Raw genomic sequence first — 26,738 nt, 5'->3', positions numbered from 1 at the left:
TTACTAAACCTCTCTGTGTCTTGATTTCTCGTCTATAAAACAGAAATAATAATACTAACTTAGCCTGTGGTCAAATTTCAACACGAACCAACAGCATTAAATACTTAGAACATCTATTGTAACTCACTACCCACTTCATTTCCCATATTCAAAGGTTTAACCACTTTTAATTTGCATGGAGAGCACTCCACTCCCTCTACTTCACCCCTCCCCCTTCCCTACTCATTCGGAGCATAGCATAGTTCTTTATGGTGTGCACTATGAGGTCAGTTGTCCAAGGATCAGTCCTGGTTCTGACATTTTCTAGCTGGGTGATTCTGAGCAATTCACCAAACCTCTGTCTGCCTCAGTTTCTTTACCTATAAAATCGGAGAGATCATAATATCTACTTTATAGAGCTTCTTAAAGGATACCTGACATAAAACTTAGAATATAAGTGCTCATAATGTTACCTCTTTTTATTTTTATATTTTATTTTTTTAATAAATCTTATTTTATTTTTTAATTTTTTTAATTTTTTATTTATTTAATTGACAGAGAGAGAGACACACACATAGGGAGAGCAGGAACACAGGCAGTGGGAGCAGGAGAGGGGGAAGCAGGCCTCCTGCTGAGCAGGGAGCCCAAGTGGGGCTTGATCCCAGGACCCCGGGATCATGACCTGAGCAGAAGGCAGACGCTTAACGCCTGAGCCACCCAAGTGCCCCGTTTGTTACCTCTTTTTATTTGCTTATGTCAGGTCTTCATAGCATCTTAGCCTGTCATATAATGTAGTCTTGCTACATTAGCTTGGAAGAGCCAGGCTAAATCACCAGCTGCATGTTCCTAGACTGAGTGATACACAAGGACTTCAAAGTAGCAAAGCTCTTTAACTGATATAAACCCCATCTTCAAGGCTTCCTCAGAAGAAAAAGCTGTGAAGAATTAGTTTTCATTATCCCTGACTTGAAATTCTTTGAACAGGGCAGAAAGGGTTAAAGAAAAATAATTGAGAAGAAAGGGCACAGACTTTGCAGAGAGACAGGTCCTGGCTCCCCCATTTATTAACTACATGGCCTGGGCAAGCTTCCTAAGTTCTCTGGGCCCCAGTTATGAGATAAAAGAGGAAAAAAACTGCACGTGAGGAGGAAATCCACACTACTTATTGTCTGTTCCCTCTCTCCTGAGGTCCTGAATTGGCAGAAGCCTTGCTCAGGTCTTGGGCAAATCCCCATCTGGTTAGGGACCCCTCCTACACCTGTCCTTCCTCTCTTATTTCTTTTACCCAGTATTATTTTTGTAAAAAACAAACAAAAAACCAACTTTTGTCTCACACTCTGAGAGTAGGCATGGACCAAAAGCGTTCAGGTTGGGCCACAGTTGCACTCTCTCCATACAGCAAAGCACTGGAGAGAATTATTAAACCAACCTGTGAAACACAAATATAATTATGTAACAGGATTCTCTGACGAGATTGCTCTATTACAAAATTTCAAATTGGTTTAGCCTCCTATTCAAGGATTTCATTACAAGCTACAAAGCAAACCTGAGGAGCATCTCACCGCCATTCAATTAGCAAGGTAAAGTAGAACTGCAGGATCTGACACCTTAACCCTTTTACCCTAAAACTTTCACTTTGTTCTCTCACTCCCAGGGTTGCAATTCAATCTGGGGGAGCACAAAAAGGACAGGCTCCCCTCTTTCCAGTTGCTAAAACTTTTTGTTTATTTTTTACTATGACCCAGAACACAAATAATTCTACATTGCCAAGGTGCTTGCTTAGCTCCAAAAGCCTCCTATCAGGGTACATCAAGGTGCATAATGACTCACAACGTACTGATATCTGCTCTCTGCCAGTCACTGTTCCCAGTGTTGGGGGAGTCTCAGACCAAGTCACACAGGCAAGAAGTGGTGGGCTGGATTTGAACCAAACATTCTGGTTCCAGAACCTTTAACCATCACCCTCAACTGACACTCAAGAGTCAATGTAGTTTCAAACATATATCAGAAAACTGGAAGATTTTACATCTGGAATGAACATTTAGCCTCCCGTATTACACAAAGGGAAACTCAGGCCTGGAAAGGATAGGATACATGACTCGCCCAGGGTCACCTGCTCTAGCACAGCCTAGCCCTGACCACTCCGGCTGAAGAGGCACTCTCCATCTTCCCATTTCCTCCAGCTCTTCCTCACCAGCACATTTCTCTCTCTGGGGTCCTGTTTCCTTTCTCACTCTTCTCCATACACACACCCATGACAACTGAAATGAGACTTGAAAAAATTACTTTGTGTTCCTTTTTTTACTAAAGATTTTATTTACTTATTTGACAGAGAGACAGGGAACACAAGCTTTATTTATTTATTTTACAGAGAGAGACATAGCAAGAGACAGAACACAAGCAGGGGGAGTGGGAGAGGGAGAAGCAGGCTTCCCGCCCAGCAGGGAGCCTGATGCGGGTCTTGATCCCAGGACTCTGTTATCATGACCTAAGCCGAAGGCAGACGCTTAAGGACTGAGCCACCCAGGCTCCACTTTTGCATTTTTATTCACATTTCTGTTATCTTTAACAGCAATAACTAATTGTGAGCTCCTTGGGACAGACATGGTCAGAGTCTTGGGGATCAAAATTTTTTTCCAGTGCCCCATGTACAGCTGGTCATAAACAAATGTCCTTCATGAGGCTACTCGAGCTGCTAAAAGCCTCCCTTGACTGCCAGGACAAGAAGCATTTGTTTTCATTTGAGTGTTCCAAAGAGCAGCTGACTAAAGACAGCACAAAAGAACGAACCTTCACAACAAAACCTCCCAAACTCCCTTCTGCTATACAACAATTCAGAGCTGGCTCACTCCCACCTCCCGCCTGACTTCACAAGTGTGTTACACAGGATAATCCAGAAGTTGGGGTAATCATCTGCTTTAGGTAAAGTGCAGGAAGCAGCAGATTAGATGTGAGCTTTGAAAATTGTTTCTTAAATGTCATATAAATCCAAAAGATATAAAACAAATGATTTTTATAGATATCTACAGATGTCTGAAGGGCCAGATTCAGATGATGATTATAATAAATTAAGACTCCTTTGTGTACATTCAGAACATGATTATAATAAATCACTGCATACTATATAAAACATGTAATAAATTATAAAAATCATAATACTCTTTTGTACAGAGCTTTGCGGTTTCTGACCGCTTGAATTTTCACCAGTTTGCATGTCACAAGGACCTGTGAAATAGGAAGAGCAGGTATTACACACATTTTATGCTCATCTGAGGCTTAAAGAAGTTAAATGCCTTGCCCAGGGTCATAAAGCCCAAAGTGACAAAGCAAGTACTGGAACCCAAAAGCCCAACTGACTGACCCATCATGCTCAATGTTAATACTCAGAGCTCAGACGAAAAATCACTAACCAAATCATTATTTAAAGCCGAGCCTCTCCCATCGCACAGGTTTTGAACACCTGAGAATGAAAGGTTTAAAATCAGGGTGGGGAAGGGAAGTAGGTCATGAAATGTATCTCAAACTCTATTCTGCTAGAGGCATATTTGCCAGCAGATCTGCTAGGCTGGTTAGCAGGACCTGTTTGCCAACTTTAACAGTGCCTAAGAAAACTAATAGTACAAGAGCTTTACAGCACTTGGAATTTCTATAGCCAGCAGACTCAAGTTAATGTAGCTCAGTCATTCCTTGGCCCATCAGTCCCATTGTGATAGAATCTGGAGTCCCTAAAAATGGAGGTTTTTACCTCTGCCCCAGGAGAGGCTTCTCATTTTAACAGACTCAGGAAACAGAAAAAATTTACTCCTTACAAACATTTAGTCAAGATCTACAATGGCAACAAACAATCTAATGTGTTTAATATCTAAAATATTAAGTTTATTTTTGAAAAGATTTTATTTATTTATTTTTGAGAGAGAGAGAGAGAGAGAGAGAGAGAGAGAGAACAAGTGGGGGAGGAGGGCGGGGCAGAGGGAGAAGCCGACTCCCTGATGAGCAGGGAGCCCGATGTGGGACTCGATCCCAGCACTCTGGGATCATGACCTGAGCTGAAGGCAGATGCTTAATGGACTGAGCCACCCAGGCGCCCCTAAAATATTAAGTTTAAATAAAAGTATCTATACACCAGATAACTGTATTGCCCTCCTGAGGTGAATTTACACGTGAGATATCCCACTACAAGGAAAAGGGTATGGATCTATTTGTCATCCACTTGTTCAGCAAACATTTGAATGTTTATTGTATACCAGACACCAAGACTAGTAGGGAGATAGGGGAAATACAAACATAGGCTCCATCCTTAAGAAGCTGACACTGTATAAGGCGGATATATACAATGCAATACTGTGATAAGTACCAGGGATACATACACGGAGAAAGAAGTAACAATTTCTACCCAGAAGAGCTTGCAGTGTGTCCACAGCATTGGTGACATTTGAGCTGTGTCTCTAAGAACAAATAATTTTCCAGGAGAAAAGGGGGAGAAGGACATTCCAGCCAGTGGAATAATATGGTAACACACAAAGGTACAGAAGAGTAAGGCTTACTGGAAAGTTGGGATGGACTACTGTTCTGTAGCCCTAAGAAGAATAGGGTTGGCACTGTATTTTAATGTATTGAAATAGCTTTAATTTGATGATTTTGCATCTGGTCTTTATGATACTTTTTAAGAACATCTGTTCCCCCACCCCCATCCTATCCCCAGGACAAAACCCAGGGAAGCCGAAGTACGGCTCCACTAAAAGAGTTCCTAACTGAAGAGACAAAAGGAGTTCGCTCACCAATAGATTAGCAAATTAGTAATTTTAAAAATCCACCTGTTTTTAAATAGGTTATTAAGAACCAGTTTTACCTCATCTCTATTATCACTGTTAAGCAATCATACAAATTGTCTAATCCAAGGCTACTCAAAGGGTGGTTCAAAGATTAGCAGCACCTGAATGCAAATTCTTGCTACCCAGCTCTACCTGTTTAATTAGTATCTCTGGGAGTGGGACTTTGGAATCTCTCCAGGTGGTTCTTTTCCACGTTAAAGTTGAGAAATATTGGTCTAGTTCAATATTTCATTAAACAAGTTGTGTTTCTTTGCTCTTTTTAATATTAACTCTACACCCGAAGAGGGGCTTGAACCCATAACCCTGAAATCAAGAGTCACATGCTTTACCGAGCCAGCCAGGTGCCCCTTTAGCCAGGTGTCCGAGACAGCTCTGGTGGTTACCGATTTTCTTTGCAACCGTAATGGCTGAACGGGTTTGGGACAATGTTGCTAAGAGCAGGGCGTGCAACGCAAGGCACCGTAGAGGGTTTGAAGGAGCACTGCTGGCCTCCCTCAGGACTGAACGGTCCGTTCCCTAAGTTCCTATTTATCCTTCCAGACACCTCCTCTTTGAAGTCCCCCACCCCCCAGCCGCCCCTGCTCCGCAGAGAACAGTTCGGCTCTGCAGGCTCCGTGTGTGACGACGTGGCTCGAACGCGTCTCCATTGCTGCACCTCTCGGTTCTCCGTGCGAGGTTTGGTCTATGTCTGTCTGCCCCGCGAACTCTGAGAGCGGAACCCCAGTTGCGGCCATCCGCGCGCACCAGCCCCGAGGCGGGCGAGCAGCCGGGGCGGGGGATGAACGGCTGCGGAGAGGGCGTTAGGTCTCCTGAAAGCCGACGGGGACAGGGGACAGGGGACAGGGGAGGCGTCTCCTTCCTGGCCTCTCTCGCAGCGGAGGTTTGGCGCAGCCGCGGAGTCACAAAGGCCCGCCGCTCCCAGAGCCTCGCTCCGGCTCCGCCGGCCCCTCCCCGCCGGGGGCCCTCACCCCTCCCGCTCGGCCTTTCACCTTTAACTCTCGTCCTCCAACATGGCCGAGCCAGGGAGCTGGGAGCTCCGGAGCGCTGCCAGGCGGCCCCGGAGGTTAGGCGGGCCGGCGGCGCGAGGAGTGGAGACTGACGGCGCGCTGGGCACTTGGCCGAGGAGCCCAGGCCCCGGGCCGAGAGGGCACCAAAGCCTAGAAAAGCCTTTGGTGAGAGCCCGCCTCGCCCCGTGAAAGGCCCAGTCCTTGCCCTCAGAGCTGCACGAGCGGCGTGATCAGGTAGAGGCCAAATGTAGTAAGAATTTCAGACTCTGGTAAAGAAGTACGATGACATCTCTTAAGATGGTACTTGTTAAAATCCATGAGCTCCCCGAGGATGGAGGGCCAAGGATGGACCTTACAGGCTGAAGGCCTGACAGGGTGGGAGCGAGAAGACGAAGCCGAAGAGGAAGAAGACGAGGTCCAGCCTCATGAGGAAGATCTCCGCTCTGCAGGGCCTCAAGACTCAGAGAAATAAGAGGGAGCGGAAATCGAAAAGAAGAAAGAAAGTGGAAAAAAAAGAAAAAAGAAAAAACCACCACTAAAATATTTAAAAATATTGTTGGACTTTAAAATAACAATAAACAATATAATAATGTGATATAAACAATGAATATAACAGTAAAACAACAATGTGAACCTATTCTGACATTGCTAAATTATATTAACTGGAAGCAATCAGATCTTGGCCAGCCCTTTAGTTTCAAATTTGATTTTCATTTGGAACACAGTGTATCCAAAGGTGCTGGAGAAGAGGTAAACTTATTCTTTAACCTCCTCACACCTGTAACAGCCCTGCTGTTTTACACGTCAAAATTTAAACTGAATTTGAATGGATTGAATGATTTCCCTCTATTTGGGGGCCAGAACCAGGGCCCCAATCCAGCTCTGAGTCCCAGGCAGGGCCTACTCTCTGTTATTCTAAGTGTTATTTCTCCTCTGCTGGATCCAATTCTTTCTGGTCTTCCGCATGTCTAGCGTCCAACCCTTTGCTGGGGGTAGACTACAAATGTTCACATCGTGTTCCCATGGGGGAAGGTGAGAAAGGTGGATGTTTGATTTTATTTCAGCTTGATCCTATATCTAATTAGAACATAGGACTGTGCTGGGTTTCCTCAGTTGGCCAACTTCTATGCAACACTAAACTCTGTAGAAGCCTTAAACTCATGTCTTCAGGGGCCACAGCAGCTAATGCAAATGAGTAAAATAGGTGATTAGACATCAGGGAATGGGAGGCTTGTGGCAAACTGGAGAAACAAGGCCCAGAATAAGGATGAAGCTGCTGCTTTCCCTAGGTGATTGTGTGATATGGAAATTCTGGCCTACTATTGCCAGGCGATCTGATTTTTCAAGAGAAGCAGGAAGCCCAGACTGTTGTGTGAAATATTCTGAATTTTAAGTGTTGGCAATGAATTTAAAAATGTTTACTATACAGGGGCATCTGGCTGGCTCAGTTGGAAGAGCATGCGACTCTTCAGCTTGGGGTCGTGAGTTCAAGCCCCACGTTGGGTGTAGAGATGACTTCAATAAATAAACATAAAAAAATAAAAAATAAAAACGTTTAATATACCATGTGGACCAAAAATAACATATCTGCAGGACAGCCTGTGGCTCTCAAGTTGGTGATCTGAAAGTCAGAACGTATTTTTTCATACAAACAATATGCCTAATTGACAGTCTTCTAACTCCAAACCTGGATAATAATAAATAAAACCAAGACATAAAATTAGAAATATTTGATTGTGGGTTTTGTTTATTTGGCATTTTAGGTTGCGATGATGCATAGAGGCAGTTTAGAGAGTAATGACAATGGACATGGGAATTATGGATAATCTGAGTGGGACTTAGGGGTTCTCTCAAGGACTGCAGAGGCTGATGCACTTTCTTTTTAAAATTTCTTTTCCTTTCAAAGCAAAAATAAAACAAAATAAAATTTCTTTTCCCTTCAAAGCACATAGATTTCCTTATCCCTGATTTGAGTATAGTCTTCTTGTCAGAGGTAATTATAGTCATTCTTAGGGGATTACAAAAGAAATGGGGGATAAAGATTAATTTTACTGAGATAATAAATTGGGTTAGAGTTAGAAGACAAAAGGGAAAATTTTTTTTTTTTTTAAGATTTACTTATTTATTTGAGAGAGAGAGTGTACACAAGCAGGGGGAGGGGCAGAGGGAGAGAATCTCAGACTCCCGGCTGAACTCAGAGCCAACCTGGGGGCTTGATTCCACAACCCATGAGATCATGGCCTGAGCCGAAACCAAGAATCCAATGCTTAACCAACTGAGCCACTCAGGTGCCCCATCTTTTTTTTTTTTTCAAAAGGGAAATACGTTAAAGAGAATATAATATGATGTAGTATAAGTATGAAAGAAAGTCCAAGCTGCCTAAATACTGTCTCCTTCACCCCCCCCCCCACCAAGGATGCCAGGAAGTGGACTATTTATAACTGGGTGTTATAATGGTAGGTGCCCAGTACTATGCTAAGGGTCACTGGTCCTTCTCCTTGAGGTTGACAGATGTGTTAAACACTTGGAGGTGCTCTTGACATACAGGGCCCTACGATATAATCAGGGGTGGAAGCTAACAATCCTCACATAAACTGAAAACCAAAGCAACTTCTAGAGCATGAAAATGACTTAACCCTTGCAAAGAAGTAGGGAGTTCATATGTTTGATCCAACATGGCTACCACTGTCTACAGTATTTTTTTAAAAACTGCTTTCAGAGACTTTGGTTCATTCCTTTGTATACTCTTAAGACAAATCTTCCTTCCCTGAGGTTGAATTTACTTTCCAGAAAAGTCAAAGTCCCCCTAAATAACAATATGTGTAATGAAGCTGAGGATTGCACTCTGTTCATAAACAAGGTGAGACTATAGAGCAATGAGATTGATGTTCATGTGTACCTCAGGAAATGGCTTGGAATCAAATTTCTATATAAACTATGAAAAACTGCTATAAAAACTGAAATATGCACTGAAAAAAAAATCCATGTGTAAGAAGACCTGCACAGTTCAAACCTGTGTTGTTCAATGGTCCACTGTCTAATAGTTCATGCTGGAAAGAGTATAAAACAACTGGCATTCTCTTACACTGCTGTTAACCATATATAGGAAAATAACTTAGAAATAAGAAACAAGACTTGTAAAAATATTTATACCCTTTGGTATGATAGTTCTAATTTGGGGCAATCACTTGAGGAAAAACCCTAAAAACAAAAAGATCATATACTCAAATATGTTCACTGTAACATTATTTATAATAGCAAGTAACTAGTCCAAGTATCTGGTAATAGGGAAATAGCTTAAAAATGGCACATGCTCTTTGATACATCCATTCCAAAGGGGAGAGAATACTATGCAGTAATGATAGGGTAAATCCTTCTGGTAAATGATAAGTAAGAGAAGTTCTGTGTAAAACTCTATGTATAGTGTGATAATGTCTAACAAAAGCCGACACATACACAAAAAGAGACTGGAAGAAAATATAACAAAAAGCAAATGATGGCTGTGTTAAGGTGAGACTGTAGTCAAGTTTTTCTATTTTCTACATTTTCTATAGCATAATCATATACTTCTGGTATATAAAAAATAATTCAGTCCTCTAATTTACTCAAGGAATTATGCTTCTATGGGAAAAATTTTAAAGCGTCTGTGACAACCAGAGATTATACAACTTACAGCAATGTTCTCCACCTGCTGATAACAACCTACTGCACCAACACACATTTTACCTACTCCTATTCCTACACACTACTTCCTTGTACACACCTCTGCCTGCACAGTCTGTCTTGCCCATGCAGTACATCCCTTCCTCAAAGATACAGAAGGCTAAATTGTAGGGTTCCATCTGTTATTGCAATGCCTCCTTCTTCCTCTCACAACCAAACTCATGTTCATCCTTTAGGATCCATTGCAAATGCCCCCTCCTCTGTGGCACCCTGCCCTACTCACTCCCCAGACAGTCACTCCTGCCCCCACCCTCTCTTGGTTCATGGTTCAAGCTTCTACTTTTGATACTTGTAGAAACAGAGTGATAATGTAACATCTACCTCCTTCACCTTCTTTCCCCTAGGAGGGGCAGACTGCTGGGTAGGCAACTAGTGCTCAGTGTAATTGTGAATGGATTAATATAGTGGAGATTATGTTTCCTTTCATTGTTGCTTTTAAGTTCTTGCTTTCTGAAAAAAAGCAGGCAGCTTACCCCTTATCATTCTTCTACTTGGGCTTTTCATGAAGAGGAACAGGAATCCAGGGCAAAAGCAAGCACATTTACTGGGTGTTGTATGTAAGTGATGAATCGCTGAATTCTACTCCTGAAACCAATATTGTACTGTATGTTAACTAACTAGAATTTAAATAAAAATTTGAAGAAAAACCAAAAAATAAAAACAGTAGCAAGCACATTTTGCTGCTGGTCCTATTGATGATGCCTTATTTGAAAAGTGGGATGTAGAGGGAAAACTTCCTGTCAGGACATTTTCACCAGCCTCTTTACAGTAAAAGCTGTCCAGGGACTTTGGGTCAGTCACCATTTATTCACTCAGCGGATATGTATTTACTTCATGCCAGGTACTTTCAGGAGCTGGGTACACGGTGGTGAAACCCACAGACATGCTCTCTCCCCTCAGAGAGCTTCCAGCCTGGCAAGAAAGAATTACTTAGGGAGACAAATTACTTAGGAGTAATTAAACAGACAATTCCCAATAGCATATGTTCTATGGAGGGAAAGAACCGGGTGGGGTGAGAGAGGGAAATAGGGATGAGACAGAAACTACACTGAGTGTTTAAAACAAGAGGTCTCTAACTGTAGACCCAACCCCTTAGATGAGCATGCAAGAAGCTCTTGTCTCAAGTAAGGCACCACAACTCTGAATAACTGCAGCGTTTGTTTTAGACTTGGAACAAAGAAGGAGTTTTTTGAAGCAGGGCACTGGGGGATACAACAGGAAAGACTGACTTAAAGAAATTTTTGTTTAAGACAAAAGACTACTAAAACCAAATAACAGTAGCAAAATCGTTTTCAGTCAAATTATATATTTGGTCACCAAAATTTAAATGCTATTCTACAGGTTTGTAACAATGTTTTTAATAAGTAGTTTAAAGCTGATCTCACCAAGTGGTACTTATTCTTGAAAAATCATACTTTTCTTGTGTTTTCATAATTTTACTGTTAGCTTAACTAGAGTTAGCATAATTAAAACAGTGAAATAGATCCTAACACAAGACTGGGACTAGTTCTTCCCATGGTTCAGCTACATAAAGATCTCCTTCAAATTTCTTACACCTTTCAGAATCTCAACCGAAGTAGCTTCTGGTAGGCACCATGCTGTCCCACCTCAGAATTGTACACATGCTGTTTTCCTGGAATACCCTTATCTCTGCATCTGTCTGGTGTTTTTTTTACATCCTTTCAGACTCAAAAAATGGATGGTGGGGGGAATGGCATAAAGACATTTAAACACTGACAACACCCAAATGAAAGTCCCAACTTTTTAAGCAGTTAAAGTTCTATGATTTACCCAAAAATAGGCTCTTATGAATTCGGGAAATCATGTTTTTAGAGGAATTGAAAATCACTGGCAAACAGATTCCTTCTGTAGACATAACCAATAACAATGTTCTTGTTTTTATCCAAAATATCTTCATTTAAGTTGCAGAATTATGCCAATTTAAATTTGCTATGTGAGGAAATAAGACTGACAAGTTACTGGTTTAGTCAGTAAGAGCTTCTGTGGTTGCTAACTAAGGCTCGAATCTAGCACATGGTGTGTCCTAAAAAATACTGGCCCACTGTTCTTGACAAAAGTATAATATGTGCATTTTAATGGTATACTATTAACTACAGAATTAATAGGCATCAACCTACAGGGGAGAAAGTTTAATATTCATCTGATGGGAACCTCATTTTGAAGCAGACAGAAAAAGCTACTTAGCTTGTAAGACTCCACATTTTAAGATAGGTTTCCACATAGATGAACCAAACAACACAAATTTAAAATTAGCTCTTTGGGGAAATTAGCTATTTTACTTTTTCTTTCTGCCTTTGTTGGCACCACCTCTTCTCATTCAACATCATTTTTATTTTTAAGCACTCTCCATACCCAGCATAGGGCTCGAACTCATGACCCCGAGATCAACAGTCATCTGCTCACTGACTGAGCCAGCCAGGTGCCCCTAAATTTTTTTAAACAAATATTTTTTAATCTACTAAATAGTTATATGTATATAATTTTTATATATAGCTATTTATTACCTCAGTAATATCCATCAGTAACTTCCATCTCAGGTTTTAATCACAAGCTATAAAGTTTATTTTGGCTATTTCCTGTGAGAAATGATAGCTCAATATGATGAGCATTACCAGTCAAAATATTAGTTTTGGCAGACATCCTTGAAATCATTCTAACAAACAGGCTGTAGATTGAGACCCTGAACTGTAAAATCCACAGTTGCTTGGGAGTACATCTGTGGCTGAGACCTTGAGGAGAACACCAGGATGTAGAGCTGATGGGCCCCGTGCCATCCTCACGTCCCTCAGTCTCTCAGGAGAATTCAACACAGTTGACCACCCTTTCCTGCTACTACTCTTTGCTGGTTTCTTTAACACTTTATTTCCCCAGTTTTCCTCATTGTTCCCTGTTCTGTCGCTTTTGTTGGTACCACCTCTTCTCATTCAACATTGTTTCCATAGGGGATTTCATGTCTTTATAGGATTTCGATTACCATCAGCCTGCCAACAAATTTCTCCATACTCACTCTATTTTCTTGCCACATATATTTGGCATTGGATTGTAGCTCTCGGGAGGCCAAGTGCTGTGTGTTTTGTGAACTGCTATCACCCCAGTGCCCGGTATATGGTGGTTAACAAATGATAGAGGCCATCGTGAATTTCTTGTTCTGGTGTTCGACTGAAGACACCTGCCTTTAATAACTTTAGAAGTCAAAGTCATCTTTTCCATAGGTACAGGAAAGATCTCCAGGCCCCAAAGATGGCAAGCATTTGAGCAAATCCGAAGCCCTTCGTTGAGAAAAAGATCAACCCTGCTTGCAAGTACTTCTTCACCACTTTCACAATGCGGCAAGATGGCCCACCATTGAGACAGAATTCAAATAAAGGACTTTAATTTATATAACAAAATGTCATGTCACCAACTGTACCTGAGATACCTAAAACCTAAGGAACTCTTTTCAGGTGACATCATATTCTAAAACGAATTGATACCTTGGCAAACTCCAGTGGAGATCTTTGATATGAGACAGTGAAAGCCTAAGAGACATTCAATTTCTTTGACTTTTAGAGCACTATCTACAAAGGCAGAGTGCCTGAATTAGAGTTTTGGCTCTGGGTGTTTGATTTTGGCAAGATACTTAACCCCTCTGTGCCTCAGTTTCTTCACTTACAATATAGTAATAGTAATAGTACTTACCTTACAGGATTCTTATAAAGGTTGAGTATATACATAAAACAGAAGAATATGAGTTAGCTATGAGGGTGCTGATTCATAGATCTCTTCAGTTAGAACATCAGCAAACTCAGCCCATAGACTCTAAAACTTTAACCGTAGGAAGCAGTTTTTAGTTCTTGCTTTACAGCAAGGATTGTGCAAGAATTTTATATATGCAATCACATATAGTCCATATAACAAGCCTCAAGGGATGCACTATCATTATCTCACTTTTATAGGTGAGAAAACTAAGGTTAGAGTTCAAGTAACTTGCCTAACTAGTTTCACAGCTAGTTAGTGCTGAAGCCAGGAGTTAAACCCAGTAGCCACAGCCAACAGAAGTTTAAGAAGATCTATATCTGTATAGATTCCGGTCTGCCAGTAAGAGCAGTAGTAGACTGACAAGAATAACTGTGAAAATAAAAGAATACAAAACAGCATATTACTATTGGAGTATATTGCAGACAGTTGTCAAAACTCAGATCTGGACTATATATATATATATATTTCTTATGTCAGGTACTGTTCCAAGTCTATTTCTTCAGAAGATTTTATTTATTTGAGAAAGAGTGAGAGAGAGAGAGAGCATGAGCAGGGTCAGGGGGTGGGGCGGGCGGAGGGCAGAGGGAGAGGCAGAAGCAAATTCCCCACTAAGCAGGGAGCCCAATGCAGGGCTGGATCCCAGGATCCTGGGATCATGACCTGAGCTGAAGGCAGGTGCTTAACTGACTGAGCCACCCAGGTGCCAGGTGAACTAGTGTCAAAGTGATCATGAGCACTCCCACGTGCGTGGCCGCAGCTACGAGGGGTGGGTCAGAGACAGCACCAGAGACAAAAAGGGGAAATCCATTGTGGAGGACTTTGTTTTCAGGTCAGCCTGGCTCAGCAAGTGAGAGCAGGAAAATAGGAATCCAGGACATTCGATTCTAGTCTCACGAATCATGTGATCTTGGGGATGTCACTGACTCTCTCTGAACCTGTTTCCTCACTTGATAAATGGAAGTAATTCATGCCAGCCAATTATTCATCACAAAAATAAAATGAAGGGTGGGGCACCTGGCTGTCTCAATTGGTGGAGCATGTGACTCTTTTCTTGGGATCGTGAGTTCAAGACCCATATTGGGCATAGAGCTTACTTAAAAAAAAAAAAAAAAGCTTAAAACACATTTTCTTCTTTTTTTAAGATTTCATTTATTTATTTGACAGAGAGAGAGATAGCGAGAGAGGGAACACAAGCAGGGGAAGTGGGAGAGGGAGAAGCAGGCTTCCCGCTGAGCAGGGAGCCCGATGTGGGGCTCGATCCCAGGACCCTGGGGTCATGACCTGAGCCGAAGGCAGACGCTTAATGACTGGGCCACCCAGGCACCCTTAAAACACTTTTCTAAAAAAGATTTATTTATTTTATTTGAGAGAGAGAGAGGTGGGGGAGGGGCAGAGAGGGACTTAAGCAGATTCTACCCTGAACACAGAGCTGGACTTGGGGCTTGATCTCATGACCCTGAGATCATGACCTGAGCCAAAACCAAGAGTCGGATGCTTAACCAAGGGCACCACCCAGCCACCACCCAAACACAGATTTTTTTTGGAAAAAAAAAAAAGAGAGATTAAGTGAAAACTTTTGTAAAATCTAGAGCGCTATATAAATGTAAAATATAATAAAAAATCATGTTCGTCAGGGTCTCATTTCTCCTCTCCCTGTGTGGCCACTGGCATCTCCCTGAGGTACTCCTGGTAGGATCTCTCAATCTCACTCTGACTCCATTCCCCCTGCTTCCACCACCACCCATTCACCGACCATTCCCAAATCCATGTCTCTGGTCCAACTCCCTCTCTCCTGGGCTCTGGTCTTGCACATGCAAACTATTTATGAAAAGCTGTCCTCAGACTAGTCCCACAGACATTTCAAAACAAGATCCAAAACTCTATGATCTTCACTTTCAGATCTGCTCTTCCTGAATCGGGGCCATTGTCACTATTCAGCCAGGTACTCCAGGGTCTGTCTCAGGAGCCACCATGAACTCCTTTCTCTCCTTCACTCCATACTCTCTCTCCGTCAGCAAGTCTGTCAGCTTCACTGTAAGTTCATGCTCTCACCTCTCATCTGGATTGTCTCCTCAGTGGATGCTCACCTTCATTTACTTTCTTCAACTCCAGTCTCTACACTGTCACAGAGAAACTGTTCTAGAACACACATTTGACTGTGTAATTTCCCTGTGAAAAATCTTTCAGTGGCCCCTTTCTCAGCCCACAGAGCCCTTCTTTATCTTGCTTATGCTTCCTTCCAGCCTTACCTCTCTGAGGTCTAATCCACTTGTAGTTCCTTAGCTCTAACATCCTCTCCCATTGGAATGTCCCTTCTGGCCGGAATGCCCTTCCACCCTCCTTTCTACCCCTACCTTCTCCTCCTCCACCTCCTTCACTCAGCTCCTATGGAAAGGCAAGCGAGTACAATGGTTAAAGTCTTGAGCTCAGAGTGAGACAGGCAGGAGTTGAATTGTGAGTCTACCTCTCATAAACTGTGTCATCTTGAGCAAGTTAGTTTTCTTTGCAATTCAGTTTCCTCCTTTGTAAAGGAAGGAGAATAAGGACATCCACCTCATAGAATTATAGCATGGCCTCAATGAATTGCATGCAAAGCACATAGCACAGTATCTGGCACAGAGTAAATGCTCACTATATGCTTAAGAAATGTTAGTTTTTTTACTGTAAACAATCAACCTCGATAACTCAGATTAGATGCCAGTGTGAGAGGGAAATAGTCCTCAATGCCTGTGGCCTGGGTCTACATTAGAGGTCCTTTTTAAGGCTCTTGGAGCAACCCTTAAAGTCTCTGTCAATAACTCTGTCATTCAAGAACACACTCTGTAACTGCCAATAGGCTTACCCTCCTTTCACTCCACTGTAAACTCCTTGAGATTAGGCATGTGTCTTTTTCATTTTTGTTTTGCCAGTTCACACAGTAACTGGTGTTCAGTTAGTATTTACTGAACGAGTGATGACTTCCAAAGGGTAGGACTTTAATTTTATTTTGGAAACACTGAAAGATAGATTGTTAAAATTTCATAATTGGACACAAATTGGGTATAGAATATAACTAGGTTTGCCACTTGGACATTCAATTACATTTCTTAATTCGTTATAAACATAAAATGGAGAAAATAAGTATTGATCTCCCATATCATTTCATTTAGCAGTGAAAATATATACTCTGTATTTTAAAAGAAGCAACTGTGCATTAACAGACTGTTTAAGAACGATCACTGCACTTCCATGCCTTCCAGAAATGTCTTCAGATCAAGCCCAAGTCACATGTTAGAAATAGAATGTCCCACTAAAATAAAGTAATATAGCATTCTTGTGCTGAGGGCTATATTTATAGAGGTCTAGGAAAAATAACAAGGAAAGCTATAAATTAGGCATTGTCTAACACACCTGGTAGCTGAATCAAACCGACCTTAATTTTTTAAAAGATTTATTTATTTATTTGAGAGACAGAGAGAGTGGGGGGAGGGGCAGAGGGAGAGGGGGAGAGAGAGAATCTCCAGCAGATGCCCCACAGAGTGCAGGGCCTCATGCAGGGCTCGATGCCATGATCCGGAGATCAAGACGAGCCAAAATCAAGAGTTGGTCACTTAATGGACTGAGCCACCCAGGTGCCCTGCCCCTAAAGTATTCTTAAAGCATTTCTGCTGCGAGGTGTTTATGAAAATTCCACCAAGTTAGCTAAAAATTATTGTGATTGGTGAAATCTCTAATTAAATGAAGAAATATGTATCACAGCAAGTCTAGAAGGCGGTGGACAAAACTTAGTATTTACTAATGTTTTTGAGTTAAATTTACCTGACAATAGTAAACGTTCCAGTTCATGAATGGTTATGAAAAAGGTTAGCAAATTGGAGTTCTGCGTGGCATCCAGCTGAGCCGGATTTAAACCACACTTACACAGCCCGAGAGTACATTCCTGCACGGAACTTCCAGGTGAAGTCACATTGCATTTTGATGTTTGGAGACATTTTACAAGATGAAAAACCTTGTTCAACTGGTTCAAAGGCACTGTCACCCATAAGAAACAGGGGGAAACATTCAGCAAAAACACCTGTTTTACATTATGTCATCAAAAAGATACATAGTAGAGGAGGGCCTGGGTGGCTCAGTGGGTTAAGCGTCCCACGCTGGATTTTGGCTCAGGTCACAATCTCGGGGTCATGGGATCAAGCCCCACGTCAGGCTCTGTACTCCTCTCGGAGTCTGCTTGTCCCTCTGCTCCTCCCCCACCTGCACCCGCTCTCTCTTTCTCTCTCTAAAATAAGTAAATACAATTTTTTAAAAAAAGATACATAGTAGAGGAATTAGTAAATTGGGAAATGATCAAGGTAAGCCAAGCCCAGCCCTTGCTCTGAACTCCCTTCAGATAACCTATTGCCTTTAGCCGCCATCTTTACCTTCCTTTAAACCGTACAAAGCCTCTCCCTCCTATGAGCTTCTGGAACTGGCCTCTTCAGTAATGCCTGTCAGCAAGTACCTTTTTAATAGTTATATATTAACATGTCTTCTCCATTCTACCAGGCTATAGGTTCTTTTAGGTCATTTTGGCATCTCCCTAAAACCACTTTCCATCTGTGTCACATCTAAATGACTAAGCAGGGAGTATGCCACTATGAGAGCTGTATCAGGGGATCCAGGATACTTTTTTTTTTTTAAAGAAATCTGATTTTTTTAGAGAACAATTACTAAAATAGTAATCATATTGGTATGTGTGTGCACATCAATTCCTCTTTAGAAGTAGGAAACCTACAAAAATTTTTTTAATAATTTCTTATTACTACACATTCATTGTAGAAAAGCTAGAATATATAGAAGTGAAAATTGAAGATGGCCCAGAAAAAAAAAGCACTACATTTTAAATCATACCCTTCTGCTTTTTCTCTAAGTATAGATAAATTGATATATAGATATACATAATTATATGTTTTGGCATATAGATATACAGAACTATATGTTTTGGTATATATAAGTATTTTAAATGGGATAATGGCATATATGCTGTTTTGTTGCATTTTCCCACTTAACATAAAGTACGTATCTTTTGTAGGTCTTTAAACATTATTTACAACCTAAATGTTTTGACTGTATAGTATTCAAAAAATGCATGTTCCATAATTTATATAATCTCTTAATTTTTTGCTTCCTTTTTTTTAAATGATACTGCAAAACAAAACAAAATAAAACAAAACAAAATAAGGTTGCTGAATGGTCCCCCATATTTCTCATGAAACAGCAGTGCTGGAGCGCCTGGGTGGCTCAGTCAGTTGAGTGTCAACCAACTAATCTGATAAACTAATCCATGTAATGTAAAAGGGCTCATTTCCAGCCACATGTGTGCAAGATAACTAGTGCAATTTAAGGAATATATATTATCTGATCTGCAATGCATTTGATTTACCTTAAAGAACAGTGGTTCTCAAATTTTACTGCACATTGAAATCACCCGGGGAGCTTTTAAAACTGAAGCCCGGGTCTCACCTCCCAGAGATTCTGAATAAATCTGGTATAGGACTGAACTCGGGCATCAGGATTTTTAAAGCTCCCTAGACGATTTTAATGCAGCATCTGTGTTGGAGATGACTTTAGAGAAGGATCTCAAGTAGCTTCTTCTTAGGTAATATTGGAGGATCCCAAGGGAAAAAAAAGTACAATCAATAAAATCTCAATAATCTGACTCATCTGCACAAGAATAAAAGCAGCATTCATATTTCTTGATGCTGGGCACGTGCCTACTGTGCTAAGAAGTAGGCCAAGCTTCACCTCTGAAGTAGCTTAGGCAGCTTTTGTAATTGAGCAAATCAATTCTAACGAAAATTGCTTGGGTAACAAACTTTATGCCATGCAATTTAGTGGTAGCTCCCCAGGTTTCAAAGAGATAAATCCTTTCCAGTTGACATTTGTTTTATTGTTTCAACAAAGTTGGGCAATCCCACATTTTCTCTACAATCCGTAGTGGACCTTTGGAACAACTCTTAGAGGAATAACTACAAGTTCCAGGCATTTAAATACATTATTAAACCTCATGGCAACCTTGTAAGGTAGATGTTAAGTCTGTTTTACAGGGAAAATGGAGGACCAGAGAAGGTTAGTAAATTTCCTGGCCTCGATGCCAGTAAGTAGCCTGGTTGGGATGGGACTCAGGGAGGCATACTCTAGCAGTCACGTTCGTATTCACTTACAATGTGTCAAATCACATCGCCTTTTCCCCGGCACAATTTGAAGTGACATTAGTAAATTGTTTTACTGGGTAGAATATGCTACCATGTGCCCTGAATGATCTTTCTGATCTTTCACAATTTAGAAGAAAAGTGATGAGAGCCACTTCTGGGCAAACCCACTCTCAAGCCACAGTGTCAGGTGAGGATAATTGGTTACCTCATTTATCTCCATGACCTGGCTTTACACACATTATCAGTCCCAAACATCAACTGAGGGCACATTCTATATAGAGGATCATAGGGTACAACGGCCTTGCCTTTGATGGGTTGATACCCTATAGTTGGGGAAGAATGGCTTTTCACCAAACCTGGCGTTTCCCCAATGACACATGATGGGGAAGACTTCTTTGGTGACCTGAAAACTAAGAATAATCTCTGCAGCCAACAGAGCGGTTTGATTCTTTTTTCACATTTTTCTTACTCTTCTAACTAGTTATGATTCTTCTTCTTGTTGAAGGCCATTATAACCCACCTCGATAAAGACCATTGTACCCCAGAACTTTAAAGGATATCACTCCTAAATTACATAATTTCTGAAGGAAGAGAGGGTCTTCAGGGCTTCCTACAAGAAGACCACCTTTCTTGGGACAAATGCTAGAGAAGGGGATGGTCATTCTTCCACCATGTCAGCATTGCAGTCAACAGGAGGGAAGGAACGGGCTGTATAACTTCATAGACCATTCCTAAGAGACAACAGGGAATGGAAAACATGGCTGGATTTAAGAAAAACAAATCTCTGGGGTGCCTGACTGGCTTGGTAGGTGGAGCATGTAGCTCTTGATCTTGGAGTTTGAGTTTGAGCCCCACATTGGGTGTAGAGATTACTTAAAAATGAAATCTTTTTAAAAATTAATTTAAAAAAAAGAAAGAAAAACAAACCCTTAGCAGGAATGTGCTACAATACCCTACTTCAGGGGCTTTGTGATAGGACAAAGCCTCAGAGACTCTGTGATTTTACACACAATTAGAATGGAAAAGGGAAAAGAAACATCAACCCTCTAGGAAAACTCATGATTTTTTCCCCCTCTTTCTCTAGTCACTCCTGAAAAAAAAGGAGCTTACAAAAATAACCTGAGATTAAGAAGGGTTAGAAAATAGGGCCCAGCCTTGGCTGCAGATTGTAGTTTAGATTTTAGATTCTCTGGCACTAAAATTAATGTCTCTTACTATATAATAAAATGCAGACAGTTACATTGTATGGCCTACGGGGAAAAGAAATCCATACCCATGATACAGTAGACAGAAATGTTACCCTGCAAGGGTAAGGAGGAGTATCTTGGCTCAGGTCAAGATCATCTCCTTGACAATCAAGGAGAGAAAATAAATGCTGCAGGGCAGGCGGAAAACAAGTGCATCATGCAAAACGCCGCTGCCGCCCCCTCCACTGCCTTGTCTTCAGCCAGGCAGCCAGGCCTCCTGGCCTCCTTCCTGCGCTGAGCTGATAAGCACCACGCAGAAAACGGGAGACCTCCGCGGTTACTCAAGTGCTTACAGGATCCCTGCCTGCTGCCCCCAGGAATGGAGAGCTCCACAGTCGGGGGACCTCGGAAGATCGCCGGTGCCCGCTTCCGCTTTTAAGGTGGCTGCACACTACCCGGAATTAGAGCCTGTTTTTCCCCACAGCCTTCCTAAAACATTTAACTCACTCTCTGCTGGCCCCTGCAGAAGAAGGAAAATGGGGAAGGGTGGTTTATAAAAGGCTGAAAGGTGGGTTTTTTGTTTTTTGACACTGCGAACCAAGAAAGAGGAGGGATATTTAAGACAGACGAAGGGTTAAACAGTTGTCAAATTCTGTTCAAGAACTTCACCTTCACGGTCATCAACGCAGAGGAGAAGATACAGATCTAGCCCGCTGCTAGCAAGGAGGCAAACGAGACACCCTGAAAACGCCAGACTGAACCACCTTAAAAATTGATCGTCTAATTGCGTTAGAAAAATATGCGTTCTCGTGGGACGCGGTCTGGGAATCTTGCTTCCCCCTTCCCAAATATTACTTAAGAGGAGGGAGAGAGAATCAGCTCTGGGCTGCGTCTCACCACTTGCTGTGCGCTCCGGAAAGTCGCGTCCAGCAGCATCAGCTTCCAGGGATCGGACACAGAGCTGGGCAGGGGGATGTAGATGTAATAGGCGGCCAGCGCCACCAGGGCGGTGAGCAGGACACAGGACGACCTCATCCTCCCGCGGCTCGGCTTACCGGCGGGTGGACGCGGAGGAAAGGTCTGGGCCACGCAAAGACCTCCAGCAAGTTTCTGTAAGGGTCAGCGGCTCATTCACCGGTTTCTTACACGCCCAGGAGCCAATCAGAGGCGGCGTCGGGAGGAAGTCGGAGCGCTGACGTGCCTCCTCTTCGGTGTCCTTGCAAAGTGTTGCAGACACTCGAGGTTAGAGACAGCTCCGGGGCTGCGCTAGGAGCAGCACAGCGGACTCTGGAGGACACAGGTCTGTATTGCACGCCTGTGACTAAGGGCTCCCTCCTGCAGGATCCCAAATTAAAACCCAGGATAGTTTCAATGTGATGAGTCTGTGTGTGTGTGTGTGTGTGTGTGTGTGTGTGCAAAGTCCTTGGCCCACTCTGACTCACAGTGGAGATACTGAGAAAGATAATAAAAATCCACTGTCTTCTAGAGCCAGACTTGCAATGGAATGTAAATTCTAGCTGATACGTGGTGAAAAAAAAGATAATAAATTCCTATAGCTCAATCAGGGACAAGCCAATAGTATATCTAGCATCCAAGTCTTGGTTTCCAAATTTCATTTGCCAATAAAAAGAACCAGGACTCTGCTGGCTCTTTGGAGAAAAAGGTGATTCCAAGGCTGGGGCAAGTAAAGTACAAGACGAGTCTGTTGTGCTAGAAGATAAGGAAGTGCTCAAAAATGAGGGGACTGGTCAAAAGGACACAGGTGACAGACTGAAGGATCTCCCAATAGCTAAAGCTGGGGTAATTTTAGCATCAAAATAAATAATTAATGGATTATAAATAACATAAAAACCGGGAATCTATACTAATATACATGAATAAATAAATAGGGAAAAGCCACCTGAAAAAAAAAATTCTTTCAGTGGGTCAATGAGAGCAGCAAAATAATTTGAATCCAGATTTCCCATGGGGGAGAGGGTAGGTTATAGAATGAGACAAAGAACTCTACCAGGTGAATTAAAACCAGAGATCCCGGAGGAAAACATTTGGAAGAACTGTTTTAAGGAGGTGGTACGAGAACAGCTCCAAACTTATTGAACAAGGACTTAAAACACCTGGTACACATAATTTTGTACCTTAATATAGTCATTTAAATTTAATCTGATCCAAAGGAGTGAAATAGTCATAAGTTTGGGACTGAAAATGAGATTATTAGGAGAAAATATGTTTCTTGTTCAGAGTTGGAAGAAAACATATAAAGGGCACACTTCAATGGTATTTCAAGAATTCAAGGTTGAGATCATCATTTGTAGCTGTTGTCGTTGATGATGATATTTATTGCTTAAAATCAGGCACTTCCTATTTTCTAAGAACTGCTGTGCTCTCCAGGGAACTGAATGTTATTTTGGTGTCCTTGGTGGATCTACCTATGAGAAAAGGTGTGGCCTCTGAAGATGACTGGGCATAGCTGTTGGTCCTGGGTTGTATCTAATGGAAAGTAGGGAACTGGTAGTAATTACAGTTCCAGGCAGTCACCTGTGAATTTGAATATCCTTTTCAAATAAATTCCAAGTTCCTTTCCAGACCTCAGTCGGGGTTGGGCTGGTTGCCCCTGCCTACCTCTGTAACTTACCTCTTGCCCTCCCTACCTGTCTCCTATGCTGCAACCGCACTGGCTCCCTTCCAATCAGATATCCTAGGGCTTTTCTGCCTCCGGGTCTTTATGTATGTTATTCTGTGCTGTCTCCTCTGCCTGGCACTCTGTCCCCTACTTTCCATCCTAGTTGGCTCATTCTTATTACTGAGATATCTGCTTAGATGTCACTTCCTCAGAGTGACAATATTTTGTAAAGTTCAGCATGTAATTGGGCCCCGAAGCCTGTAGGTACCTTCTATAACTGCTAAGTGACCGCCTCGCAGTAAGAGTCTTATCTTTCTTATGAAGCTAATTTAAATGACCCACCCCTGAGGAAAGATGGAAATGAGTTAGATGGAAAGAGAGTTATGTTGTTGGGTATTTATATCCTGAAGGCACCTGTTTTAAAGTAATTTTCAATATTTCTGAAAATACTAAAATGATTTTATTTCAGAATCTTGTTTCAGAAAGACTACTGAATATTTGCCTGCTTAAAAGACAGTCTTTTAGGAGTATTCTGGTTAAGTATCTTTTCTCCATTTTCCATTTTTTTTTCAGATTCTCAGACTGATGCAAACAACTCTGGGTAACATATTTAAGGCTTATCTTCCTATGATTCCTGAGAAAGTGACTTTGTAATTTTTTGATATAAAATGGCTCCTTCCATTTTATGTGTACGTTTAAGAACCAGATATCTTTTCATGGCATATGTATGAAATTATGTATCAAGGAATTGGTCATATTCAAGCTTACATAACATCACAATATGTTATAATTACCTTATTATCTTTGGACATAGATGTCATTTATTATTGGACATTTACCAATGACCTATTAAGTATTGAACACTGTATCATGCTTGGGGATAGGACAATATCCCTGCATGGGAGGAGTGCTCAGTCTAGTAGAAAAAAAAAATAGTAAACAGGAAAATAAAAGAAAACTTGCTAAGTGTTATAATAGAGGTGTAGAAAAAATAGTCTTCAAAGGTAAGTAGAAGCACACCAGACAGACAAGGGGAGAAAGGCATATGCAAGCATACTGTGTAATCTAAGGTTTGTGGCGAGAGCATGATAGCTTCAGGGAGCAGCTTCTATAGATTTTATGAACAATACAAAATAATAAAATTTATCAGCAGAAGTTTAAGGTCTGTTTTTGTTGTTGTTTTTAAGTAGGCTCCACACACAATGTGGAACTCAAACTCACAACCCAGAGATCAAGAGTCACATGCTCTACCAGTTGAGACAGCCAGGCACCCCTCAGGTCTGTTCTTAATTGAACTACCAGTGGAAAAAGAGATAGTGATATACAATCAGAATTTATTTCACTGATTTAATTGAATTTATATAAATCAAAGATAGGATAATCTGTGTATGCTTCTCAGGAATAAATGACTTCTATTGATAAAATATACTCTGTAATAACTATTTAAAATATCCACTGGCCTAAGTTCTTGGGCCAGGTAGTCAGGATGACATTTAAATTTTAGCAATTAGACATGCTAAAAAATAAATCAAGTGGGTTATATATTTCAGTTAGGTTTCTCCACTGTTTCTTGGTTTTTAAATATGTACTTATCTCAGAAAAATAAACCATTGGTTAGTTCGTTTGGGCATTTACTTTTGTTAGGTCCCTAGAGTATTCCCAGAAGTTATTCTTTTCAAAAATTTGAACCCAGAATTTAATCTCTTACCTATTCCAATGTCTGCCCTAAGCTCTATATCCAGGTCCCAACTCAGTCCTAGCCACATAGCCAAAGTTCAGTAAATATGGATAGCTGATAAAGTCTGGGCACCTGGGTGGCTCAGTTGGTTGGGCCGCTGCCTTCGGCTCGGGTTGTGATCTTGGAGTCCCTGGATCAAGTCCCTCATCGGGCTTCCTGCTCGGCGGGGAGTCTGCTTCTCCCTCGGACCCTCCCCCCCTCATGTGCTCTCTCTCTCTCTCTCTCATTCTCTCTCTCAAATAAAATAAATAAAATATTAAAAAAAAAAGTCTAATATTGAGATCTGAAGGACCGACAATGTGAAAAAGAAATCATTACCTCGCTTCCACAGCTAAATATCATCAGGTAACAAATTGAATATGACATAGTAACTAAAAACAATACGTTTACTAAATTCGAATCTGTTTTTTATGCATGTATAATTTTGGAAAGTAATTCAAAACTTTGAATATCTCCTCTGAGAGAGAGAGAGCACTTGGAAATAACCAAATCCTTTTTTTTTTTAAAGATTTTATTTATTTATTTGACAGAGAGAGACAGCGAGAGCAGGAACACAAGCAGGGGGAGTGGGAGAGGGAGAAGCAGGCTTCCCGCTGAGCAGGGAGCCCGATGTGGGACTCGATCCCAGGACCCTGGGATCATGACCTGAGCCGAAGGCAGACGCTTAATGACTGAGCCACCCAGGTGCCCCCAAATCCTTTTTTTTTAAGTAAAATTTTTATGTTTGTGTTTTATTTTTTCCAGATTTATTGAAATATAATTGATATGTTACACTTATAAGTTTAAGGTATACAACCTGTTGATTTGATACACTTAAATATTGCAAAATGCCTACCCCCAAAGCATTAGCTAACACATCCATGGTGTCAGATATTATCATTTCTTGTGGTGAGAACATTTAAGATCTACTCTTCCTGCAACTTTCAAGTATATAATTCAGTATTATTAAGTATAATCACCATGCTGTACATAAGATCCCCAGAACTTAGTCATCTTGTAACTGGAAGTTTGTACTCTTTAAGCAACATCTCCCTATTTTCCCTACCTCCTCCCCAGGCAACCACCATTTTACTCTCACTCTCTGAGTTTGGCTTTTTTTGATTTCACAAAGAAGTGCTGTCATTCAGCATTTTTCTTTCTGTATCCGACTTAAAACTGGAAGTTTGTACCCTTTTACCAACCTTTCTCTATTTCCCCTACCTCCCAGCCCCAGGCAATCATTTTTCTACTGTGTTTCTGAGTTTGACATTTTATTTTATTTTATTTTTTTAGATTCCACATACTAAGTGATATCATGCAGTATTTGTCTTTCTCTGTCTGGCTGATTTCAGTTAGCATAATATGCCCCCAGGTTCCATCCATGTTGCTGCAAGTTGCGGCAGATTTCTTTCTTTCTCATGGTTGAATTAGTCCACTGCATGTGTGCACAAGCTCATGCTTATAACAGAGCTTCTTTATTCATACATCTGTTGATAGACATAGATATTTATGTTTTTTTACATATCTTGGCTATTGTGAATAGTGCTGCAGTGAACATGGGAAGTGCAGATATCTCTCTGATATTCTGTTTTCATTTCATCAGAGCTATTGATCTCTGGCTTTCTTTTCTTGTAGTGTCCTTATCTGGCTTTGGTATTAAGGTAATGCTGACCTGTAAAGAGAGTTTGGGAGTGTTCCCTCCTCCTCAATTTTTTGGAAGAGTTTGAGAAGGATTGGCATT

The 26,738-nt window shown here is 41.3% G+C and overlaps 1 protein-coding gene across 2 annotated transcripts in view; it reads right to left on the bottom strand.

Annotated features, from left to right (window-relative positions):
• Positions 1 to 21,842, bottom strand: part of NCEH1 (neutral cholesterol ester hydrolase 1) — a 45,677-nt gene extending 23,835 nt beyond the window's left edge. Inside the window, exon 1 of one of the 2 annotated variants that reach the window (XM_028101142.2) lies at positions 21,558 to 21,842. In XM_028101142.2, coding sequence (XP_027956943.1) covers positions 21,558 to 21,695 — 138 coding nt within the window. In that variant the 5' untranslated portion in view covers positions 21,696 to 21,842. The remainder of the gene's footprint in view (positions 1 to 21,557) is intronic. The other variant, XM_088025414.1, reaches the window with a different exon arrangement.
• Positions 21,843 to 26,738: the final 4,896 nt, after the last annotated feature.

Source organism: Eumetopias jubatus, unplaced genomic scaffold, assembly GCF_037043125.1.
Source record: "Eumetopias jubatus isolate StellerSeaLion01/CBP00866 unplaced genomic scaffold, mEumJub1_p1.0 scaffold_1, whole genome shotgun sequence".
In the NCBI taxonomy this organism is placed as follows: domain Eukaryota; kingdom Metazoa; phylum Chordata; class Mammalia; order Carnivora; family Otariidae; genus Eumetopias; species Eumetopias jubatus.
The sequence above is the reverse complement of the archived record's forward strand: the minus strand, read 5'-3'. Positions and strand labels throughout refer to the sequence as shown.